The sequence below is a fragment of the Lingula anatina genome, chromosome 2 (assembly GCF_051362555.1).
Source record: "Lingula anatina isolate TDL-2025a chromosome 2, LinAna3.0, whole genome shotgun sequence".
NCBI classification, from domain to species: Eukaryota; Metazoa; Brachiopoda; class Lingulata; order Lingulida; family Lingulidae; genus Lingula; species Lingula anatina.
The window spans coordinates 22,153,481-22,178,360 of record NC_141768.1 but is presented as its reverse complement, the minus strand read 5'-3'; the positions used below and the strand labels follow the sequence as shown (position 1 = coordinate 22,178,360).

The 24,880-nt window shown below is 34.4% G+C and overlaps 1 protein-coding gene across 7 annotated transcripts; it reads right to left on the bottom strand.

Moving 5' to 3' along the window:
* Positions 1 to 1,591: 1,591 nt before the first annotated feature.
* Positions 1,592 to 24,395, bottom strand: LOC106172414 (transmembrane channel-like protein 7). Of its 7 annotated transcripts, XM_087004044.1 has the most exons (23): positions 24,244 to 24,261; positions 21,544 to 21,649; positions 21,114 to 21,141; positions 20,425 to 20,675; positions 16,661 to 16,861; positions 15,795 to 16,041; positions 15,177 to 15,261; positions 11,480 to 11,679; positions 11,234 to 11,297; positions 10,851 to 11,005; positions 10,179 to 10,329; positions 9,768 to 9,923; positions 9,408 to 9,550; positions 8,966 to 9,080; positions 8,715 to 8,741; positions 7,556 to 7,653; positions 7,109 to 7,204; positions 6,461 to 6,536; positions 5,996 to 6,126; positions 5,118 to 5,282; positions 4,786 to 4,864; positions 4,260 to 4,401; positions 1,592 to 4,037 (listed from the first exon to the last, which is right to left on the bottom strand). In XM_087004044.1, the coding sequence occupies exons 4-23, from the start codon at positions 20,480 to 20,482 to the stop codon at positions 3,112 to 3,114; spliced, it is 3,315 nt and encodes a 1,104-aa protein (XP_086860170.1). In that variant the 5' UTR covers positions 20,483 to 20,675; positions 21,114 to 21,141; positions 21,544 to 21,649; positions 24,244 to 24,261; the 3' UTR covers positions 1,592 to 3,111. The 7 variants fall into 7 exon arrangements, with proteins under 7 accessions (XP_086860170.1, XP_086860169.1, XP_086860167.1 ...); XM_087004043.1 differs by lacking the exon at positions 21,114 to 21,141 and having other exon boundaries at positions 24,244 to 24,271; XM_087004041.1 differs by lacking the exons at positions 21,114 to 21,141; positions 21,544 to 21,649 and having other exon boundaries at positions 24,244 to 24,395.
* Between the last annotated feature and the right edge of the window lie 485 nt (positions 24,396 to 24,880).

Genomic DNA, 24,880 nt, shown 5'->3' with positions numbered 1-24,880 from the left:
GGAAAAATTTTGGAGACAGAATCTATCCTTCACACAACCTCTGGATGGCCTGGGTTGGCAGAAGCCACTGATCCAAGAGGTTATTCTGTACACAAATAAAACAAAATCCAGTCAGTATGAACTATCCTACAAAATTTGGGGTGGAAGTAATAAAAATATGTGAAGCACAATGACCATATATTAAAAGGAACTTGCCATTTCACAAACAAAGCCACAAAGCAAATTTGAGATAAAATAAAATATGGCTTGGCAATTATGCATCTAACAGTGCAAAAAAAAAAAATAATAATAATAATTAAATTTTAATAAAAATAATATTTTATTTTGATAGTAAAGTTTTAAAAAAATAAATTGAAAACAATAACAAGGCAGCAAAGCTGTCAAATGTACAGACAAAAAACAGAAATTAAAGATGCAAAATAGGTCATTTTGTCAATTTTGATGCAATAATAAATAATGCTTATGATGCACAGTCAGTCAAGACTGAATTTTAATCATGCACAACAGGTAACATGATCAATAACAGAGATATTCCCTAAAAGTATTCCAAAGTATCTTTGTTGATCCATCCTCCATTTTGACGGTCTTCCAACAGAAAAAAATAGATACCCATCAATATAAACTTTAAAATCTGACCGTCTTCCGGAAGACCCAGAGGATGGTCTCAATCCACCCCTTCAATAAGATTAGTTTCAAGACCATGAGAGTTCAAACTACATGATGAAAGTCCCAATATTTGAAAAATGATGACAGTGCATAAAATAATATTAACATAATGTTTAAAGACATAAATACCAATACAACTGCTTATGTGGAAATACAGAAAATGTGCAGAGCCTCAGGCGGATGGGAGTTTAAAGTCACTTATTAAAAATGCCAGTGTTTGAGAAACAATTAAAAAGAAAACATAACAAAAATAAAACAGATGGGGGGGGGGGGGGTACGGACACTACAAAAAGTAGGAGACACAAAGGGGCTCATGATTATAAATACCATAGCATTAACAACAATGGTTACATATGCACAACTCCTTTATTATGTTTAAGTCATAACATGGTAAATTCATCTTATCATCACGTAGGTGATTTCAAAGTAATATTTGGACTTATCAAATATGTTTTTCATTGCATTAACAAAAATAAGTAAAACGTGTACCAAAGCCCGTTTCTTCAAAATGGTTAAAATATTTTTTTTCTAGCAGGTCCATCTTTGGATGTACCTGCTAGAAGAGAAGACAGATGTTGTGGGAATTACATACCAATATCATATTCACCATAAATCATTGACATAAAGAGCTAGTGCATCATCTTTATGACCTTAATTGCAAATGACCCACCGTAACAGCTAAAAATAGGTACTTTTTGAACACGTAATTGGCTATATTTTTGTAAATTGTGATCCGATTATTATAATTCTTTTTTTATTTTGCTCCTATGAACAGTGTCTTTGATATTAGTCTATCAGCAATCTCCAATTGTTAATTTATCAGACACTTGTAACATTAACCACATTTAATTGTTCACCCTGATTGTGAAACAGCCGATGGGCTTAGACAGCGATCAGATTCAGAGAAATTAAACCAAAAGCAATATTCACAATTAACTATTAACTTTATTTGGTAAGAAAGTGTGATTGCAAAATATGAACGAGTAAAGATAACACAACCTACATCAGCAGTTCCCTGCCAGAGCCTGGATTAGTACATCTGGATTCTCAAAATATATTTAATATTAATGTAATGACAAAATAATTTGGAAGAAAATGATAGATAAATAGTGAAACCAACAGCTCTATATTTGTACATACAAGTTTTGCCAAGTGGGCATTGAAATCATTCCATCACATAATGTGATGGTAATCCAGAGATCTCCCACAATAAAGGAATGCTAGAATATTCTTAATGCACTTCTGCTTGCCTTATTATTAGTCATGTACCAGTTTTGTTGCATTAGTATTTAGATCACAAATGATTTATACTAGCCTGAGAGACAGCCACTGCTGCAAGGATTGTAACTTTGGAAGACATCCACTGTCACATATGGTGTATTGACAGTTTCTAAAATACTAAAAATTGAACATTTACGAACATAAATTAATGTTGATATCACAAAAACAATGTTACTTTTCACATTAATTCCACACAACCATAACATAATTGATATGTACATAATGACCAATTTGGTTGTACAGTTTTGATTGTCCAATGATAACACAGTTCTCTCTCTACTTGAACCTACCAAGTTTTGGTATTTAAGTTTGAATCTAAATTTAACAAAATAGAAAATAAAATGTGAAAATACATAGTATTTTGGCTACATGATAAACTGAAATAAGTCTGTACGGAAGGCAACTGTATTGGAGGAACAAACCACTAACTTCCATTATTCGAGGAATAAAAGCCAACTCACATTAGCTACTTATCATATGGAATTTACATTTCCATGTATGAATACCCAAGTTATAGCATCCAATTCAGTTACTCCTGGAATTCATATTTACAAATAATGTTTCAGACAGAGGTATTAAAATGCATCTGAACTCAATGTTAAAATAGTTTTAATCACGAAAAATTTTAATGATTAATAAGATTATAAAAACACCTGTCTGTCATTAAAAACAAACACCTAAGCTATTGTTGCACATATGATATTTAAATGGCTGACATTTAGTTAAAAACTAGTTTGTTAATTATTTATTACTTTTTATTAAAATACTAAGGCACTTCATTTAACAAATCTGCATTAAAATTATACTTTTTGCCAGGTGAATTAGTACTCATGAGTCAACAAAACATATTTTCTAATAATTTACTGGGAATAAAACTTCTCAGCTTCATGGATTTGGCATAATTCAAAAGTACGTATCAAATCACATATTCGCATTTCAGCCCTTGTTGGTATAATTAATTTCTGCACACATGCTGCATGTCAAGCTTTACTTTAAAGCTTCTATTATTTTACCATCATGAATGCTCCCACAGATATGTAGGTTTATTAAGACTTTAGTGCATATATTTTTGGATACACAACCAATACATTAGAATGAGTGCATTTTAGCATATATTTGGAATTCTTGCATAAGTCTATAGTGCACCTACGTAATTCTGAACTTTCATTTTCTCTTGTTTTTCTTCCCAGCATTGTCTTTGCTTTTCCTTCTCTGGCCATGTCCTGGAAGAGGCCCCATGCCCCTGGGGTCCTGCCCAGGGTATGGTTCCATCCCCCTAGGGTCCTGCCCAGGGTACGGTCCCATTCCCCTGGGGTCCTGCACAGGGTATGGTCCCATTCCTCTGGGGTCCTGTCCAGGATATGGTCCCATTCCTCTGGGGTCCTGTCCAGGGTGCATTCCCATTCCTCTGGGGTCCTGTCCAGGGTAAGGTGCCATTCCCCTGGGGTCCTGTCCAGGGTATGGTCCCATTCCTCTGGGGTCCTGTCCAGGGTGCATTCCCACTCCTCTTGGATCCTGTCCAGGGTATGGTCCCATTCCTCTGGGGTCCTGTCCAGGGTGCATTCCCATTCCTCTGGGGTCCTGTCCAGGATAAGGTTCCATTCCCCTGGGGTCCTGTCCAGGGTGTGGCCTCATCCCTTGGGGAACATGTCCCATACCTCTGGGGTCATGCCCCACCCCCCTGGGTTCCATGCTCTGATGTGATCCTCCTCTGACTGGATCTTGCCTGTATCTGGAATCAGGGTCATTCTTCCTTTCATTTCTGGGAGAGCGTTCCTCATAGGAAGGGTTAAACATCTCTTCCCTCCTGTCAGGACCAGCCTTGGAGGGAGTGGCATTGTTGTTAGATGATGACCCAGGCACCCACAGTTCAGTATAAGGGCGCTGACCATGTCGGGACTCAGGGGATGTGCCCTGTGCAGGGCCAGACATGATGTCTTTACGTCGCCTACTGGGGCTATCAGCCCCTGAACCTACATCTTCCTGCTCTTGGGTTGCAAGGTACTTTTTGCCCTTTTTGTTCATAGCTGGAGAATCCATTTTCTTCGCATCTTTGGCAGCAGACTCTACTTTGGCAAATGTTCTTCCTCCTGACAAAGAAAGCACCAGTAAGATTAACTTCTTGTTCTTAATAAGTGATAATCACAAATGAGAGTCAAAAGAAAATATTTTCCCTCATATAAATTCATATAAAAAAGTGTTTGTATTGAAATTCAAACAACAAAGATCTATATATATACAGCAGATATAAGCAAATCATTTCAAAATTCTGTCAGACAATGAAGGGGTACCGGTGGTTAACAGCAGTATACCTGGAGACATGGGAAGACCCACACTGGAATTATCCAGATCTTGGTTAAGTGTCTGAACTCTTCTGTTCACCTGCTCGGCTGCTGGTGCCTTCTTGTTGACATCTTGAAGCATCTTCAGCAGGAACACCTTGTCCCTGCCCTCCTGATGATGGAGAAAACAATGATTTTAACCTTTAAAATCAATTGAAAAAGATAAACGAACAGAGCAAGATATTGGATTTAATGTACTGCATTCATTAATATAGATAAATCAAAATGCTGAAAATGAAATTGGCACCTTTTATGTGCTAATTGAACTGTGAAATTCAAAACCCATCCTTAAGCTTTTTTACCTTGCTTAAATCTAATCAGTGCCAAAAAACTTGCCATTATTTATTAAAATGCTTGACCTGAAGTACTGCTTTGTCTTAAAACTGCTAGTTCTGCTGCACTGTTTTAATTTAGGCACAACTGAGTCATTTACTGCTTATTAATAGGAAAAACTACTTTTGCTAATAAATTTCTTGATAAATCAAAAATAAATTACCATCTGAAGTTGTCTTTTCATAAGTTCCACCATTGCCTTGTGACCAACTGTCACCTCATGTGTGTAGTACACAAAAATTCTGGGAAGAAAATCAAAAGCTGTAATTTTGTAAGTGTTACATTGTAACATTCTCCAAAACTCCCAAGACATTCAGAGACAATTTTCATCACCTAACTCCATCAGAAATAGACTGAATAAATGTCCACAATTACCACAATAATAATGACCACACTTTAAAGTGTATTAATGTCTGCCATAAATCCTAACCATTCACTGATGACATTGATTTGTCTTAACAGTGGTAATAAAATGATTTAAATGGCCATACTCACGATAAAACAGTGATAATTCCTGCTACAAAGCCTGGAGAAGTGATAAATGCAATGGCATCACCAAGTCCTGATACCTTAACCTGCCAAGCAGTTATCATCTCAGTTACCACTTCATATGATTCATTCATACCTCGATATGGCCCACATGTTTCAGAGGGTTTGATACTGAGATTGTAATAAAAAGAATAGAATTTGTAAATATGTATTATATAATGATTCAAGTATTTATAATGGTCTGCAGTTAATTTTGCTCGCAGTCCCTGTGGATTTATCAAATTCAAAACTTGATGCTGTGCATCTGATCAGGATATATGACAGGACTGTTGCTGAATAAAACAATCTAATTAAAAGTGACTGTTGGTTTTGCAGGAGAATATACTTAAGTGCTGATCATTCAGTCAGGTTTATTACTTTTAAGTGTATGCAAACATTTTGCACTCAAAAAGGTACAACAGTTATGTAAGATACACTCTAAATGGAAAGCATTTCAATACTATATGTAACTTGCACAACAGTGACAAGTGAAATACAATACCGTATATCAGTAAGAAAGCACTGATATTCAAAATACAATAACGCAATCCACTCATATCACAATGCTATATACAATTCTGTATTCAACACATATTACAATGACAAAATTTACACACAGGGTGGCAATAGTAATACTTGACAATTTTGCATGTTACTAAGATAGCAGTGATTATTATGATGCAATACTGATATAAGAGTGATACTTGCAACTCAGTACTGATATAACAGTGATACTATACAATACAGATATAGCAGTGATCCAACACAATATTCAGCTTATAATGATACCTTCAACACAATACTGATATAACAGTGAAACAGCACAGTTTTGAGCCAATACTCACAACACAATACTGTATACTACTGCCACTACAGTCACAAAGAAGGCCAGCAGCAGCAGGATGAGGAAGGTGGTGTGTGCTCTGGCAGCTCTCCAGGGTTTAAGGGAAGGGACACAGTTCTGGATAACACTCACCTGGATAGAGCACAGTAAAACATGCATGAGTTGTATCTTACAGAGCCACTTTGCATATAATATAACTGTATAAAAGAACTGTGGATATAGATAGGTTAAACACAGCTGAGATACCTCTGCATATACTGTAGCAAAGCAACTGATTTCCACTGTTCACAGAGCTGGTGCTTTTTAAATATCTTTATATTAAATGTAATATTAATACTTACAATAAAAATAATAAATAACTACATACAGGAATCCTTAGTTACAGTATAATTGGTATTATATTTTGTTTTATCAGGCTCTATTGAAGAAATTTATTTTCACTACCATCAATTCTCAGAGCACTTACTCTTTTGACATAAAATGTTATAAACAATTTGATTAGTTGGATCACAGGCAACAGGGGACTGTAAAAGGAGCCAAGCCTGAAAATATGCATGGGAAGAAATAAAAATATTTCAGAGACAAGTTTATTTAGCTACATTGTTTAAGATAACAAGTGAGAGCACGGCTGTGCACATTCCCTATAAGCCACACAAATTACTACTACTAGTTTTTAAACAACTCAATCAATATGCACAAATCCAAAAAGAACACATATTAATCACTTGGTGAGCTGAAAAAAAGTTTTAAATCTTTGCTTTCTTCAACTGATTTGCACTTTTTGGTCGTAAAATTGACTTATTTATTCATCTGGGTTGTAATGAAACAACAGGAAATAAAATGAAACCCTGTGGTATTTCTTTAGAATACTACTATTTGATACTAAAAGGGGCATTGGGTGGGGTTTAGAGGCACTATCTTGACAAGTCTACTAGCTTACGTGCACCTTCAATCTACTACTCTTCATAAATTGTCACCGATATTAATGCCCTTTTCACAGGTGTACAAAAATCACAATGTTTTAGGAAGTTCCATTTTACTCTTTATATTGTACACAGTGCTAAATGAACATGGAGTGTGGTATTATTATTATTATAACAAGGAGCATACATACCAGACCAAAGCCTGAGAGTAGATCAGATTCAGGGTGTTTCTCCCAATGTTGAACTCGGGATGCCCTAGTGACTTGCAGCAAAACTGGGACATGATTCTGAAAGCAGGTGAATGTTTAAGTTATAAGAAGTGTTAAAACACATGAATAGTCAATATACTGCTTCGCAGGAATTTGAAATGATCTGAACAGAAAATAGACTGAAACAATTTGCAGATGTAATGTAAAATGGATAAAGCTGGCTATTGTTTCACTTTGAAAACTTCTATAAATAGAGTACATAATTCCAAAAATAAATAATAAATAAATGTCAAGATCAACTTGATAAAAAAAATGAAAATACAATCATCTGCAAATTATCATCTGCAAATACAGTCTACACTTTTACTTAACAATCATTTTATGGTTACAAAAAAAAAAAAGTATTAAAGACATTCTGTTGAACATTACCTTCTGATGAACTCAGAAAAGAAAGTGATCAAGAGTACAAAGACAAAGTCCACCAACACAAGCATGTAGATTTGTTCTCCCATAAATGTCTCCCAACACTGAAAATAAAAACAATGGACCTGCATTGTAGAAATCCAAATATTAAATTATTTAAACTAAATTATCAAAATAATTTTGCAAGTGTTAGTTTAGAAGACGAGCAAGGGGCATGTTATATGTACAAGTATTAAATCAAGACAAAACTTTATAAAAAAAAGTCAGAGAGCAATGAATAATTTTATTAGAATTGTAAACAAATGAGTTTCATAGTAGAAATATTTTATGAAGGGAGAGTACACATAAAAGAAATCACTCTCAGAGTATTACATATTTCATACTTTTACTCATATTAAAAGATTTTTACAATTGTTAGTGCAGTTGAATGAAATAATATTACTAAGAGAAAATATGAAATGGTAATGGTTAGAAATTATGTATCTATGTAATTAAGTTTATCATATGACTTGTTACCATGACAAAACCATCCTTTTTCCTATATGATGATAATTTAAATTACATGCACTATCTTAACTTAAATAACTAACACAGTAACTCATTAAGGTTGTTTCTACCCAGGATTGTCAAATGGCCCTTATTTCTCTCAGCCACCTCTATTAGTAAAGCAAAAAGTTATGATTAAATACTGGGAATTGTTAATGGAAAAACTCTGTTATCTATCAAATATTAACTGCAATAGTTTCATAAATTAACTATGCAACAATAAAAATAATGGAGATTCAATATTGAACCTGTGAGTAAATAACCATGAATGTGTCATGTGAACTCAATATTCAAAGATCAAAATTTCAATATTTTCCCAGCTAAGTATAATCAATTTTACCTCTGAGTCAATAGTTATATTCCTTTTCCACTAATGAAAAATCATATTATAAATCATAAATATCATCCATGCATACCATCAGTAAAAACCAGCATCACCTATCACCACGTTGTATCAATTAAAACAACATGCAAGGTGTCTACTGCCCGTAACATGATCCTATAAATATGACACATTTTAAACAGGTCTCCCAGGGTTTCATAAATATAATAATCCCTTATAACCATATACAAATGACCCAAGCTTGACTATGCATTCACTGCTTGGTATGATACCTACTGACAATGTGAGGAGAAAGACTGGAGCCTGAAGCAATCAAAACATATGTAATGCTGCCCTTTTCCTTCCATCTTTTCTACTTCCAAATCTCACGTTGTAAAACAATTAATCAAAAGATTTCAATCTGTCAATTAGTTGCATATTGAAGAGTTTCAACAATGCTAAGATGGGATTTTATATTCAATAGGCCTAGAGAAGAGACAAAATAATGCTTTATCTAGCACAGAATAATAAAGGTGGAATGTCCTCACCTGTTCACATGTGTGACTCTTTGATTGTTTTTCATCTGAATTTAAGTTGCAATCCACATCATTGAACCAGAAATAGATCAACACTGCCAGGGTGGTGCCTTTCAGTAGGATTGTCCTGTTCAACAGAATTAGTCATACATGCATTTCATTAACATTGTGCATTTGTGATCACTCTTTTTCAAAAATAATCTTTAATTAATCAAACAGTTCATATCAGATGAAATTGTGTGAGTACAGAGTTCACTCCTTCCACATATATCAATCATATTGTTCTTGCATGTATTAAATAAAATATTTAAAGGCAATATCTCAATTGTTACACTAACTGATCTGTATATAAGTTTGATTCTGTTGAATGAGTTCTAACACACCAAACATGAACCAAGCCAACCCCAGACAAACAAACCATATATCATTTGGGTTACTCAAGAACAAATCTCACCTTGCCATAGTGATGTAGAGTTCATACTTGGGTTTGCTGTACCTCTCAAATGAGCTAATGACAGAGAAGGCAAAGGGGAAGAGCAAGTTGATTGAAGACACACAAAGAGGCATGGCAAGAGAGCTCAGCACAGGGATATTTGTCTGAAATGAATATAATGATTTTTTAAAAACATTTTATACACAAAGTAAAACAGGGGAGTATATACCATAAGTGGTCTTAGAAAAAGGTCCCTTAAATTTTGAAAAACTGTAGGCCTGTCTGCAATAATGCAGTAAGCCAGACCCCAACAGAACATTTGTATTTAGTTAAACACAGACATCCAACCATCTACTCTCTCCACAAATCACAAGCACCTACCCGGACAGACTGCGTCTCTGAAATGTACCATATCACATAGCCAGCGCCCCCTATCATCCCCAGCACTATTAGGTTGGTGAAGACCCGCAGGCTGAACCAGCCACACCGCTGCTGACATGTCAGATTTTTCTCCTCATGATAGCCTGCTAGATACTCCTAAAAATTTATATGTAAATTCAAAACAATTATTTATATGAAAATAACTTTCACTATTATGTCGAAATGACCACATGTCCACAGAAGACGGATGGTTGTAAAATTATAAGTAACCGATGAGGTGAAATATGTTTTCAGCATATTGGCAAAGTGTAGCATTAATATTAATGGTTACAAATGAGCTTGAAACAGTTTACATCATGTAAATTGCATTTCTATTCAATCAGAAGCAGATGATTGGCATAAATACCTCACCTGAAGTTCATTGTATAGTGCTTTATGCTTGAGATTTCCTGCATCTTTATCAGTGATCCCATAGTCCCAGCCACAGAACACTTTGCTCACATAGTAAAAGCTGAATTCACCACTACCCTGGATGTAGTTTATCTTGTATGACTTAGAAAGGCTAGAAACAAAGAGAAATAAACTCAACTTCTGGTTCTTGAATTCATTCACAACATGGGCACGGAATTCTTTAAAAAATGACCTAACTTATAGTGATTTTTAAATGAATCTTAATATTAAGGCATTTTTTACGTTTTATTTTATCTCAACACTGTAAATTAACAATTACATTAATTATTTTCTAATTTAGCGCATTTAACAATTTATATTATTGTTCATCCAACTGTCAGTTGCAAATGAACATTATTATTATTATTACTATTTCATGCTATGTGATCCATTTTTGTTAAAATATACATGCATTTTCAATCATCATACAATGCATGTACTGAAATGAAATGAACATATAGTGATACCTTCCTACAACTATGGCAAAAATAAATGGAAAAATACCCAGTCATGGCAAGAATCAATGAAAAACTTTGTACCTGATCATTACAAGAATCATGGGAAAACTTATATGTCATCACAAAAATGAAGGGAAAACTTGTAAGTTATCAAAACAATCAAGAGAAAACTTACCTAATCATGACAAGAATTAGACTGCAGATGTAATAAGCAGCAGAAGTGAAGAGGTAAGCATGCTGCATGTTGTAGTAGTGACCTTTGCTGAGGTGGAGTTCAATGCTCTCATTTGTGTAAAACCCATAATACAGCAAAGTTTCACTCAGCCAGCCCTGGATAAAAAAATTCCCATTCAAATTTCATATTGTCTGCTGTTCAAAATGACAGCAAAGAATATGACTTACAAGACAGAGTAAAATGAGCCTCCAAACAATATATCTCATCAAAATGTACTGCAGATCATACAGACACCAAATCTAAAGAAGGCAAAGTTAATTTTGCTGTATCACCAGCAAGTTGATGGATATATTTTGATGCAATGTTTTTGATGCAAGACTTACCCCTCCAGTCAGTAAGTCTGTTACATTAAAAGTGACATTTGGCAGTATGGTCCCCTGCTCTATGCTTTAAAAGAAAAGAAGACAAAATCTATATATTGTTATTTTGTGCATTGAGCAATCATATATTAAATTAAGTCAATTACACCTTAGTAAAACTTCAAAATTAGTCAACAAGTAAATGAAAACAAAAAGTAATTTTACACAATGCACAAGAATAAGCTACAATATGTGAGGATTATTTTTTACCTGAAAAGCATCTCAGGTAGTACAATGAAAAAGAAGGATAACAGGAACACAGGGATGTTGATGATAAACAGCCACTTGAGGAACCTGAAGTATGACGTGACACCGGTTCCAAAATGACCCTCTATCTTCTTCAGGTGCCCATGCCAGAACCTTAAGGAATACCTGATGTCAGCAAGTTTCTGTTTGAAGTGACTGTATTGCTAGAAGGAAGCATACTAGGTAGTTATATAACAAATGAAAGCAATAGTAATATTAGTAATGCTGTTAAATCAATTTACTCATAATATAGACTTTGAATATATTTTTGCAATTTCTTTTTAAAAAAATAATAAGAATAATAAATTTAAAAAAACATTTCATATTAACCCATATTTCAAGTTAATATTTTCCATGGCACATAGGTTAAATCTACTTCTTACATTTCAAACTAGAGGATCAGAGAGGCGATACCGCCTCCGAATATTGTACCACCAGCTGGAGCAAGCGCATTCGTATAGACCCCCACATACACAAAATAAGGGACACAGCCACCAGTTTTGTGCTTGACAAGCTGTAAAAATGCAATCAACAAGAATTTTTAAACTATTGCAAAATATATATATATGGTACAATCAAATTTAAGTTCTTCGTAAGGTAGGTCAAGGGTCAATTTCAAGGTCACAGTAAATTGCCAGTATATGACTTCCTATTCAAGTTCAAGAGTAACTATGGACCTATCTCTGTCAAGTTTGAAGTTAAAAGAGAAAGAAATTAGCAGAGTTCAGTTCATGATAAGAAGTAGGTCAAAGGTCAATTTCAAGGTCACACTTAGATTGCCAGTATAGGACTTCCTATTCAAGTTCAATAGTAACTATGGACATATCTCTGTCAGTTTTGAAGATAAAAGGAAAGCAAATTTTGCAAAATTCAGTTCATGGTGAAAAGTAGGTCAAAGGTCAATTCCAAGGTCACATTTAGATTGCCAGTATATGACTTTCTATTCAAGTTCAATAGTAGCTATGGACCTATCTCTGCCAGTTTTGGAGATAAAAGGAAAACAAAATTTGCAAAGTTCAGTTCATGGTGAAAAGTAGGTCAAAGGTCAATTTTAAGGTCACATTTAGATTGCCAGTATATGACTTCCTATTCAAGTTCAATAGTAACTATGGACCTATCTCTGCCAGTTTTGGAGATAAAAGGGAAGCAAAATTTGCAAAGTTCAGTTTATGGTGAAAAGTAGGTCAAAGGTCAATTTTAATGTCACATTTATATTGCCAGTATATGACTTCCTATTCAAGTTCAATAGTAACTATGGACCTATCTCTGCCAGTTTTGGAGATAAAAGGAAAGCAAAATTTGCAAAGTTCAGTTCATGGTGAAAATTAGGTCAAAGGTCAATTTTAAGGTCACATTTAGATTGCCAGTATATGACTTCCTATTCAAGTTCAATAGTAACTATGGACCTATCTCTGCCAGTTTTGGAGATAAAAGGGAAGCAAAATTTGCAAAGTTCAGATTATGGTGAAAAGTAGGTCAAAGGTCAATTTTAAGGTCACATTTAGATTGCCAGTATATGACTTCCTATTCAAGTTCAATAGTAACTACGGACCTATCTCTGCCAGTTTTGGAGATAAAAGGAAAGTAAAATTTGCAAAATTCAGTTCATGGTGTAAAGTAGGTCAAAGGTCAATTTTAAGGTCACATTTAGATTGCCAGTATATGACTTCCTATTCAACTTCAATAGTAACTATGGACCTATCTCTGCCAGTTTTGAAGATAAAAGGGAAGAAAAATTTGCAAAGTTCAGTTCATGGTGAAAAGTAGGTCAAAGGTCAATTTTAAGGTCACATATAGATTGCCAGTATATGACTTCCTATTCAAGTTCAATAGTAACTACGGACCTATCTCTGCCAGTTTTGGAGATAAAAGGGAAGCAAAATTTGCAAAGTTCAGTTCATGGTTATAAGTAGGTCAAAGGTCAATTTTAAGGTCACATTTAGATTGCCAGTATATGACTTCCTATTCAAGTTTAATAGTAACTATGGACCTATCTCTGCCAGTTTTGGAGATAAAAGGAAAGCAAAATTTGCAAAATTCAGTTCATGGTGAAAAGTAGGTCAAAGGTCAATTTTAAGGTCATATTTAGATTACCAGGATATGACTTTTTATTCAAGTTCAATAGTAACTATGGGCCTATCTCTGCCAGTTTTGGAGATAAAAGGGAAGAAAAATTTGCAAAGTTCAGTTCATGGTGAAAAGTAGGTCAAAGGTCAATTTTAAGGTCACATTTAGATTGCCAGTATATGACTTCCTATTCAAGTTCAATAGTAACTATGGACCTATCTCTTCCAGTTTTGGAGATAAAAGGAAAGCAAAATTTGCAAAGTTCAATTCATGGTGAAAAGTAGGTCAAAGATTAATTTTAAGATCACATTATAATTGCCAGTATATGACTTCCTATTCAAGTTCAATAGTAACTATGGACCTATCTCTGCCAGTTTTGGAGATAAAAGGGAAGCAAAATTTGCAAAGTTCAGATCATGGTGAAAAGTAGGTCAAAGGTCAATTTCAAGGTCACAGTAAGATTGCCAGTATATGACTTCCTATTCAACTTCAATAGTAACTATGGACCTATTTCTGCCAGTTTTGGAGATATAAGGGACTTAATGTTATAATTTTGGAGTTACCATAATGTGCCTTAAATTTCGTACAGAAAAAATTAATTAAAATAAAGAAAATGTCATTTTGATCAAAATTCTTGAAATAGGAGGTGCTCTGAAGTTTCAGAAGTTCAAATTTGATGAAATAATGTCATTTTTGAACACAAGTTGTCTGCTTTGCCAAGCCTTATGTTTTATTTTTCCAGAGTTCAAAATTTATTATCCATTACCGTACTGTACATTTTGCTTTTACCACCAATATGTACTTTTTGATACAGCGTAACTCGAAAACCGTATGGAATACAAAAAAACCGAGACCACCTCCAGTGTTGGGCTTAACATGCTCTACAAAATGCAAAAAAGAATGGGTCTCTAGCATTAACGGTTCCCGAATTAGAGACAGTTTTCAGTTTCGGTATCTTATGGCCACTACTCCCGTGAAAATGCACCGATTGACCCCAAATTCATGGAGATGAAAGATGACCTGAAGGGTAACACTTTCCAATAATATTATTGGTTAAGTCTGTGTGGTCTCTGAATAACAGGGCAAAAAAAAATTTTTTCGTAAAAAATTTCATTTTTTTGAAAATTTTGGCCCATTTGACCTTGAAGTAAAGGTCAAAGGTCAAATCCAAGGGTATATTTGAAATCTACACATATGACTTTTGGAAAGCCGTCTATAGAAATTTTTCCCATAACTCCTTCCGTAGGGTAGATAATAAGCATTTAATTTTGCCATTTTTAGACAAGGGTGCATTGCAATGAGTGCCACACCCAGACCCCAATACCGACAAAGCCCAAATTTTACGTGGAACGAGTTGAGATTATAGGTGACCTAAATCCATGAGATGGGTATGGGGGCCCTTACCGTCTAGGAGGAGAAGCGGTAACGGTAGCCGTCCGGCGGAGCCGGCGGAGCCAACGGAGCCGGCGGAGCCGGCGGAGCCGGCGGAACGATCCGGACGGGACCGAAACCATGTGTACCGCCAGCGCTAACGCTGGTGGTACAATAAAATATGATAACTGAGATGCAGTTAACTTTTCCACTGAGCACTTACTATGGACAAATTGTATTTGAATCTTTTATATGCTCCAACCCCTTGTGTGGCCACTCTTTTTTCTGATGACCTCTGAATATCTTGCCTAGATGAAATGCAATAGTAAGTTCAAATTATCATACCTGTCACACTATGTAATGAGTTAACTTGTATATTGAGTGCAAATAATATTTTTTTTTATCATTACTTAATGTTATTTTCCAAAAATGAATGACAATAAACTTTTAGAGTACCTGACTTGCAATTAACAGAAAGCAAAGGCATACAGTGATAAAAAAATCATATTCTTAACTGAGCGAAAAGTATCTTAATAATGTGCAATATAAATTTGCATTCCCAGACATTTTTTCATCTCTTCTGACACTTGAATTTGGCTTTGCGGAGTTCCCAAGGGTTGGCTATGCATCCATGGCCTAAAAACCAGACCCCCCTTCAAATAATCCTGGACCCGCCCCTGCATTTACGTGCCACAGCAGAAATCATCATTTTCATAACTAATAATCTCTGAGTCACAAGGCTGAAGCATATAATTTATCAATATAATGTTAAACTTATCACACCAAACTTTTCTTTCCATGTCCATTGTTTATTGGTGTTAAAACATTATAATTCTGTTACCTGACTTGTCTCTTAGTGGCCAGGGTAGCACTGGTCATCCCTCTGAGGTGCTCTGTGACCTCCACCTCGTCCATATCACCGTCCATGTAGTCTGGACTGTTTTCTATCTCCCTCACCAGTTCTTGTGCTACATTGCTGCCATGCATACGCACCGTTCCATGATGAATGTGGTGGCTCCTTTTACGATGGCGCATAGAAGATTTTCTGCGCAGAGTTCTGTGGCCCTTGTACCCCTCCATCATTTGGTCTAAAAATGCCACAATAGCAAATCCCTCTGACAAGTTATGAATGCTGGCAAATGTCGTTTAATATTTCTACAGACAAGGCTCGGCCTATTATCTTGGTTATTATTTAAGTACCAATATAGCTTCAAATGTCACAGGAAATTACAATGACATGTGGTTGACATAAATATCTAACCTGACTGAATTACATTGCTACACTCCTCAATACTACAAGTATATGTGTACTAGTAGTTATAAACAAACCAAAAATAACATAACTAACATAGCTAATTTTCAAATCATGTCAAATAACACTTGAAGTGACCTATAAGCAATTTAAGAGTTTGCAAATCATATGCTGGTTCCTAGTTATAAAAAAAAAATATCTGAATCATTAATAATTCCATGCTTTCCATATTTTGGCTCTGAAACATTAATCTTCGTTTCTGAGTTTTCTCAACTAAAATATACTTCTCTATCTTCTGACTAAATTATTTTCTTTTTGTCCATCCATTTATCACTAAAATTCTGATCACCTCCTAATCACCTTATTAACAGCAATATTTTCATTTTACAACAGTTTTCACATTAACTTTGCAGTACAGAGAGGACAAACCTGAGATACAAAATTGTTACACTTACGACTTAGTTGTGCACTAGGTAAGTTCATCAATAGTTCCCTCTGTCTCTCCATATCTTCTTCTCTCTCTCTCTCCATGCCATCATCTGAAGACTTATAGCTAGGGGCATCAGACCCCCTCCTGCCAGGGCGATAACTCTCCGGCACATCCAGAGTGACTTGACTTGGATGTACATTGTGATCATAATAGTGTGAGGAATTCACTAAAGATGAACAAAAAGAAAAAAATGAAATGAAATAAATAAAAGCTGGTAAATAAACTTTGAGAAATATAAATAACAATGTTAATCTTTGATAACTCTGGACAGTTTTGTAACTTTTATCTAGAATTTTCAAACTCTAACCTTTTTTATCACAAATCTAAGCCTAAATCTATAAGTGAAATTACTTCCAAAAGAAATGTGTTAGAACATGCATAATAAGTCACAGCTTTTACAGGGTAAAAGGATCAGAGTTAATTTATACAGACATTACCAAACATTCTCCCGTCATTAAAATTTTAAAATTGCATACCACAATATCATAGACTGTAATATGAGACAATCATAATCATTTTGCTGGTGCATTCCCTTTATGGTCCATAAAAGTTAACTTCAGTAAATATCTATAAATATTGAGCAAATACTTTATAAGAAATGTTCATTTTTGACATCTAAAAAGAAATCTTGCATTCTTTGCCAGTTTTATTTCCATTCTTCTCCATCCCCTCTAAATAATACTAGTACATTCAACCATGAAAATCAGCAGAATGATATGGATCTATAACTATGTAGGGCACTAATGTATAGAGGCATACACTTCAACACACAGATGCTGTGAACTAAACCCAATACTACATAGATAAGGAAAAAACTGTGTCAGTACAATAGACTCAAGCCAGTTTGATTATATCCTGTGTTTCAAATTCTGAGCTACCATACATGTTTTTTAAAACATATTAAAATATAAAAATATTCGTAACTGAAACAACAAAGCAATTTACAGCATTTTGTTGGCTTCAAAATCACTTTATTTGGATATCTCATCCATATGACATGCATATACTGGTAATTTCGTGTCAACTGAACTGAATCTTGAATCTCCCAGCTAGTTTAAAGTTCACATAGCCTTACAACAGAGTGCAAAGACAGAGTAGTGAGCACCTAGATTTAATATTATGAAGGTTAAAACATGAAGCATAATGAGTATCAAAATAATATAACCCCAAGCTTGGTTCATTTATCCGATCTTGCTACACATTTTATAATATAAACCAAAGTTGCATAATTGATGTTTTTGCATATTATTCAACACAGAAATAACACTAAGCTGACAATGACCAGCTTTCTCCATGTGTAGACAGAAGTTCAGTTTTATTGATCAATTTAGTGTAAAATATTGATCAATGCTTAGAATAAAGTGTACTGTCTGTCAAAATGCTAACACAGCATGGACATTTACAGGGAGAGGACACAGACAGAACTTCCTAAGACATAGCATACCTTTATGGAGTTCAATGTATGGTAACCCCTTCCCTGCCATTTTACAATGGTTTCTAGTGCATAAATGTTTCTACAGCCTGCTGAACTCATGCTTGGCCTTCCATTCCAGCATCACAGTTTACCTGACACATCTCATATTTACACTCCAGCCCATTATGTCCCAAGTGATTTAATATACTCGTTACACAAAACCTACACCAGGTCCTAATACATTGCACTTCCTATTGTGTAGCTGACTGAGTTGTGTATAAAATACTCCTGACAAATAATTATTTCTGTTGGTCCAAAGCAGGAAGCTGGGAAGCTTCCTAGACTTTCACTAACCCAACCTACAATGGCTATAGAGATAATTCACTCTTGTTAAACAAAACAAAAGATACTGTGACGTTATTTTAAAAAATCAGCCTTGTAATTTTTTTTTTTTTTTTGTAAGTAGGCTATTTGGCAGGAGTAATAAATAGGCCAGAATGACATTTATGTGCAAAGCTTATCACATATTTTCATAAACTTTTCTCTGTTTTCCATAAACTTTTCTCAATAAAGAAATGAAGAGACCATCAAGTCTGCATTTTTGACACTGCTGCAGCTCATACCAGCAAAATTGAGGATGTGCCAGAAAAACAGACAAAAAATTCATTTCTTTAGTGGCCAGCCTCTGTTTCTGCTTTGGGCCAATACATGCGAATTCTTAGACAAAAGTGTCCTGAAGGCCCAGTAGATTGGAACATCTTTGCCACAGATGGATCACAACAATAAAATATAGCCACCCAACAGCAGACATGATAATAGGCTTACATGTATGCAACCTGCAAGATGAATTAATTAGCAGAACAACAGGTGTTTTTAATTGTTTGTAACAGGTGGGACAATGACTTTCTTGGATATCTTTTGTCTGGATGAGCAATTTTCTTTTTACAAATGAATTATAAATCACCAAAAGCTAACAAATTTGAAAATATCTCACATTTACTCACCCAAAGTAAAACATCTCTAAATTGAGGAAAAAAACTTAGGATATATTTTGTCTACAAAGCCAGTGAATTTGTTTCTTATTAATTACATTTAGAAAATGTTTTAAATAGTATAAAGTCTTTCTTATGTATTATAGTTGGTTCCAAGTGATATAAACAAACTAGTAAATAGAATTTTGCATAGCCTTTCACCTGCGGTACTGACATCTTTCCCATTAAATGCAAATATTTCACCACAGAATGGCAACTTGGCAATTCAACAATATCAAGGCAATCAATTCTACAAGGCTTCATTAAACATATGGTAGACTAATGTTCTAAGCACACTGATGAGTAAAAGCTATGTACTGTACATTGTTATTTTCTGCACACCCCTGTGGCTGATATAACTGAACTCATGCCTACACATTATTTCTTATCAAACACACAAGTAAAATGATATAGAAATTCAACCCCAGATCAATTAAGAAACAATCAGGTAGTAAAACAAAAATATATCATACTCAGAGAAAAACATTACAACACAAACAGCATTTCCGTAGAAAGTAATCAATAAATCTGTCATCAGAACTATATTGGAAGCACTCAAACAGCTATCATAATGCTTAAATGCCACTTGCTGTACATTTCACAGATCACTAAGAAGTGATTAACTGGCCAGCTTCAACAGTTAACTTTCCAGGAATCTTATATTACCTGGAGTGGTTGCAAGCACACCTGTATTTACCTGGCTGTGTTGTATTACCTACTAGTAGTAACATGGCTTTGAGATCTGTTGAACAAAGCCACGTCACCTGTCATGACAGCACAGAAATAACATCTCTTCAGTTCAAAAAAGACAAACACAGACTTATTTTACATAAAGATGGTGTGCACTTTATCTGAATCATGCAAGGGTGTTACCTAAAACACCCGTTTAAAGGAAATAATTACCTGACAGTGAAAAAAAAACATACACTCAGTACATCAAACTGCTCTTAGAATTATCATCATGAATAAAACACAATTTAAACACACAGGAAAAATGGCAAGATTTATCATGTTAATAACAAATAAAACAGATGAACAAAACAACTGACAAAAAAGCACAAGCCCAGAAATTTATCAACCTTGGACGAGTATGCAAAATATTTATAAATGTTTGTACTATTAAAACAGTCACAAGTTATGGATACGCATCCATATAAGTTGATCTCAACACTGCTAATTGTCAACGGTTTCTAGCAACATGATCATGTTCAGTATGAAATACAAGTGGATACTTGTATATATCAACACCCCACGCATCAGCCTTAGTTTTCAGCAAAGACCTACCTGCATGCATGGGTATATCATGTCCTCTTCTCCTCCCATCCTCATAGTAATGTGCCATGATGTTAGAGTATGTTACACAGCTTCCACACAGGTAGTGAAGTCAACAGTAGAAAGAATTCACATGCAATCTTTATGTTCTACAGTTTTCTCCAGGACAAGAGACTCTGTTTGATGTTGAACTGAACACATTCCACTCAGGTTAGGAACTCAGATGCTCCTCTCTTCCTTCTCCTGTAGAAGTTCACTCCCGCCTTTGTAGGAAAATGAGAAAGTTTTCGTTAGCTGTGTTTCAGTCATCTGTATGCACATATCTTTTTCTTCCAGAGAGGCATTTAGGGTTTTAGGTTTAAATTAAAGAGACAAAAAACTGTATTATCTAATCAGTTAATATAATTGTATGATGAAGTTCTTAATCTGAACACTTAAGTAAATTTTTTTAAAGTAAAACATTTTATCTCCATATCCATTCACCTATTTTCTATAAAGAAATCTAGACTGAATGATAAGCAACATCCACAGCATGTACTAATAAGCTATAGGGTCCCTGCCTCACCTGTTTTTGACTACAGCTAGGGTTAAATATCCAGCCTAGCTGCCAACAGGTGATTAATGGCAACAAAATTGTTAGGGTAGATAACGCACTCTAATTAATTATAACATGGTACTGTACTTAAATAAAAGAGACTTGCCTCTGCACTAAGGTCAGTGCCTCTGGAACTGGAATAATTTTGATCAATTACTGTTTTGACATCTAAAAAACCTGCACCTACAGTCCATAGAATGTGCCTCAGGCAACTTAATGCTGGCCCACATAACAACCCAAGTCACAAAACAAACAGTGTTATCTATAATAATTCATCAAGCAACTCTGGCAATAGGATTTAACATTATCTCACACGCCCCATTTTATTTTTTAAACCCATGATGTTAAAATCTGAAAACTATTTTCTTGATTCTAAATGAAGTGTTTTAATCTAAATGATGAAAGGTGAAATATTACAAAAAAAAACTTTGCTTGACATGTTGTAATTAAAATATGGTCTAGACCAGTGACAATAGATTGATTGATTGATCACCTTGTCTGTGACGTCATAACTCTGCTGAGGTCAACTGTCTCACCTGCACTAAATAACTACAGGACACAATGGAACTTCCGGGTCTTATATAAACCTTGGGCAAATGATGGGTCCAAGTTTAAACATAGTCTGCCAGGTAAACACTGGCTCTATAAAAAATGACAACAACAATGAAACTGCACTGGTCAGTAAAGTTCTGTAAATTTGTTCTTTTACTGGCCACTGAGTTTCCCTATTGGACCAGCAGATTAGAACCGAAGCTAAAACATTTTTCTCACAGGCTGGAAACTATATCTCACCTGCCAAGATCACTGTGGTGATTAATACTTGAATACCAGTCTTATCTTGATTAACATGTACATAATACGACAGGGATTAATGGAAGCAAGCACGTAAACTACTGAACTGTGTAATGCATTATTTAATTTGATATAAATAAAAATGAGTCACTTAGTCACTTTTTTCTCTTTTTGTAAAATAAAATTACCCTTTATTTAAAGCATTAAAATCAGAGATCATAAGCATGGTGATGAAGGTATTAAAACATATATGAATAAGATGAAGTTTACTTCTGGCATTCAAAAAAAGTACCAAAAGTGTGATGTAGCATTCTCACCATTAATTCACCTTCTAGGTCTTTACTGGTAATGTCAGATAAGATATAACTCATCAGACAGTATTCCCATGCATGATAAAGATAGCCAATCCAAAAAGTATTTAATCATTAAGGATTTATAACTGTCTAAAATATGAAATTAACTTAATAACACGTGTTAAATTATAGAGAGGGTTGAAAGGATATTTTGTTTCAATTTACCCTATCTTCCTCTGACAACTGTACTCATATAATAACAGAAAATTGAAGGTGTATACATCTTATTTAAATTAGAGTTAAGAGAAAAATGTTTAATTTCATTTCCTTGATTTGTGAACAGTCAGTCTCATAAATTCCTATTTATCCTTTTACTTACTTTAACTTGTTCAGTTTTGTGTAAAAATCAAAAAGGAAGGTTGATCATTTAGACAAAGATCCTGTTCTATATTAGCAGTACTGTAATGCCTAAGAAAAGTTTTCCAAAAAAAGTTTTTTTTCTTTTTTTCTTTTTTTTTTTTTTTACACAGTGTTGCAGCCTGCTTTCTTTATAAAATCCCACAATCAATAACCATATAACTATATGTAGCCTTTTGTTTTAATTTTAATTGTCATCTGCACAGAATAACAATTACTAGTACTATTGTCAGGGACTGTTATATCAACAGGTGCTTGCCACTTTGCTGATATGCCAATTAAATCATTAAAAGTCCATCTTTAATTGAAAGAAATATGCATGTATTTAACAAAAACAATTATGAACCACAGTAGTATTGAGTTAGAAGCACCCAAAGGGCAATCATCAATTATTGTTGAATTTACATTTTTTTCTAAATCATAACTGTACCACAGCTGACTGAGTGAGTCAGCCTGTCTCAGACATGGCCATCAAAGTGAACTTTATAAAATGCAATCTACATCTTTTCTTCTTTATCTCTACTAAGCAGGTAAGAGTATAAAATAAGATGAAACCACAGCAAAAAAATATATATATAAATAAATAAAAATAATGGCCATATAACTATTACGATTGAATGATATAACTATCTTTAAAATTTATTAATTAAACCCTAGTGACCAGTCTTGTATAGATAAGTGGCTAGGGCAAAAAAATCATCATAAGTTTAAAGCTTGATATGTACTGGACAAATAACCAGACATGACCACACCCACTCTTGAACAGCTATTCAAAATTCTTTTGAGTACCTATACTAGTAAGTACTTGTTTGGCTCAAGAATAGGAACTTGAAATCCAGAAAACACTGCATATAACTGGGACATTAAAAATACCTATATCAAGACCATTCAAAATTTATATTAAAACAGCAGTGTTATGAATTACGTGATGTTCTGTCCATACACATTATGTTTAAAATGTTTGCAACTAGCTGTGTGCTTCGCGGATTGTCTTTGTTGACTATGCCGATGTTTGTGCACAACTTTTAAAGGGATAATAACTCTTCGTTTTGGCCAAAAAATGAATTTTCCTGGAGTAAACAACAATTTTCCCATACTTACCAATGGTTAATGAATCCATTTTTACATTCAAAGTTAGTCCTTGTTTTTTTTCTACAAAGTTTGGTTTTTTGTTAAAATCTCTTAAGAGATTATAACAGAGTATAGCCATCAATGGAGGTCACGTAATCTGAAGACAAGCTCAGATGTCAGAATAATAGCTGTAACTGCTGTTTTTGTCGTAAAACAGAATATATTATATTTATATGAGTTATTCACAATGTTTTTATTGTGAAATATAGATCTCATACGAAGAGTTATTATCCCTTTAATTTTGGCTAACAGGTGGAATTAATGTGCACTATTTGCTGAAGGTGTGGACCAAAATGAAAACCTTCATTAACACAGAACGTATATCCTTCTTTATAAGATGATATAAAAAGTGCTATTACATGAAGCGCTCAAATAATAGGGCTCGGTCTGATTCATTCAATCATCCATCGAAATCAGTCACGAACTTGACATCGTTGGTAACTTCACAAGTTACCCGATATTCACTAGAAGTTTAAAATGTTAAAATACATAATGAATCAAGTCGTGAGTTATTTTCTTCCCTCTTTCAAGTACAAAAAATGTTGATTTGGAACTCTGAAAAGATACCGATAGTTACTACATTACGAAGGTAATTACACTTACCAGCAGACAACGCCATGATAAAATTGGGTCACAAAACTTTAATTATATTCCGCTAGAGGGCAGCACTTGACGGTGAAATGTTTATGCTTAAATGACCATATAAATAAACTGCGAAATTCTACTTGCTGTGATATTCACTCGCGGTAACATCTGTTATCTTTGCTTAGATAATGTCTTCATTTAATTCGGGACTTTTTTTATCTTTTTATACAAAGCTTGGAATTTGTCAATAATATTTCTACTGGTTAATTGTAATCAACTGTCCCTCCAATTTGGTTTTGAGATCAAATTAAAATGCGTCACTGTACTTGGATAAAAGCTGTTTAAAAAGCGTTACTGCCTTTAAAAGTGCACTAATGTAGCTTATACACGTACAGAGACCGTTTTCGGCACGCTTGGCTGTCACGATTAATGTTTATTTAATCTAAAGGCAACCTAGCTATAACAATTATTATTATATTTCATAAACTAATGAGCGTTTTCCCTTTTTTTACATTTTGGAAGGCTAGTAGGGCCTATACAAAAGTGAAAATCGTTTTACGTTGTTTTCAAAACGTCCACAGCCCCGCACCCGTGACCTCTTTCAGGGCCGTATACGTTTTAGCACCATCTTATGTTAAATTTCTGACTATTAGTT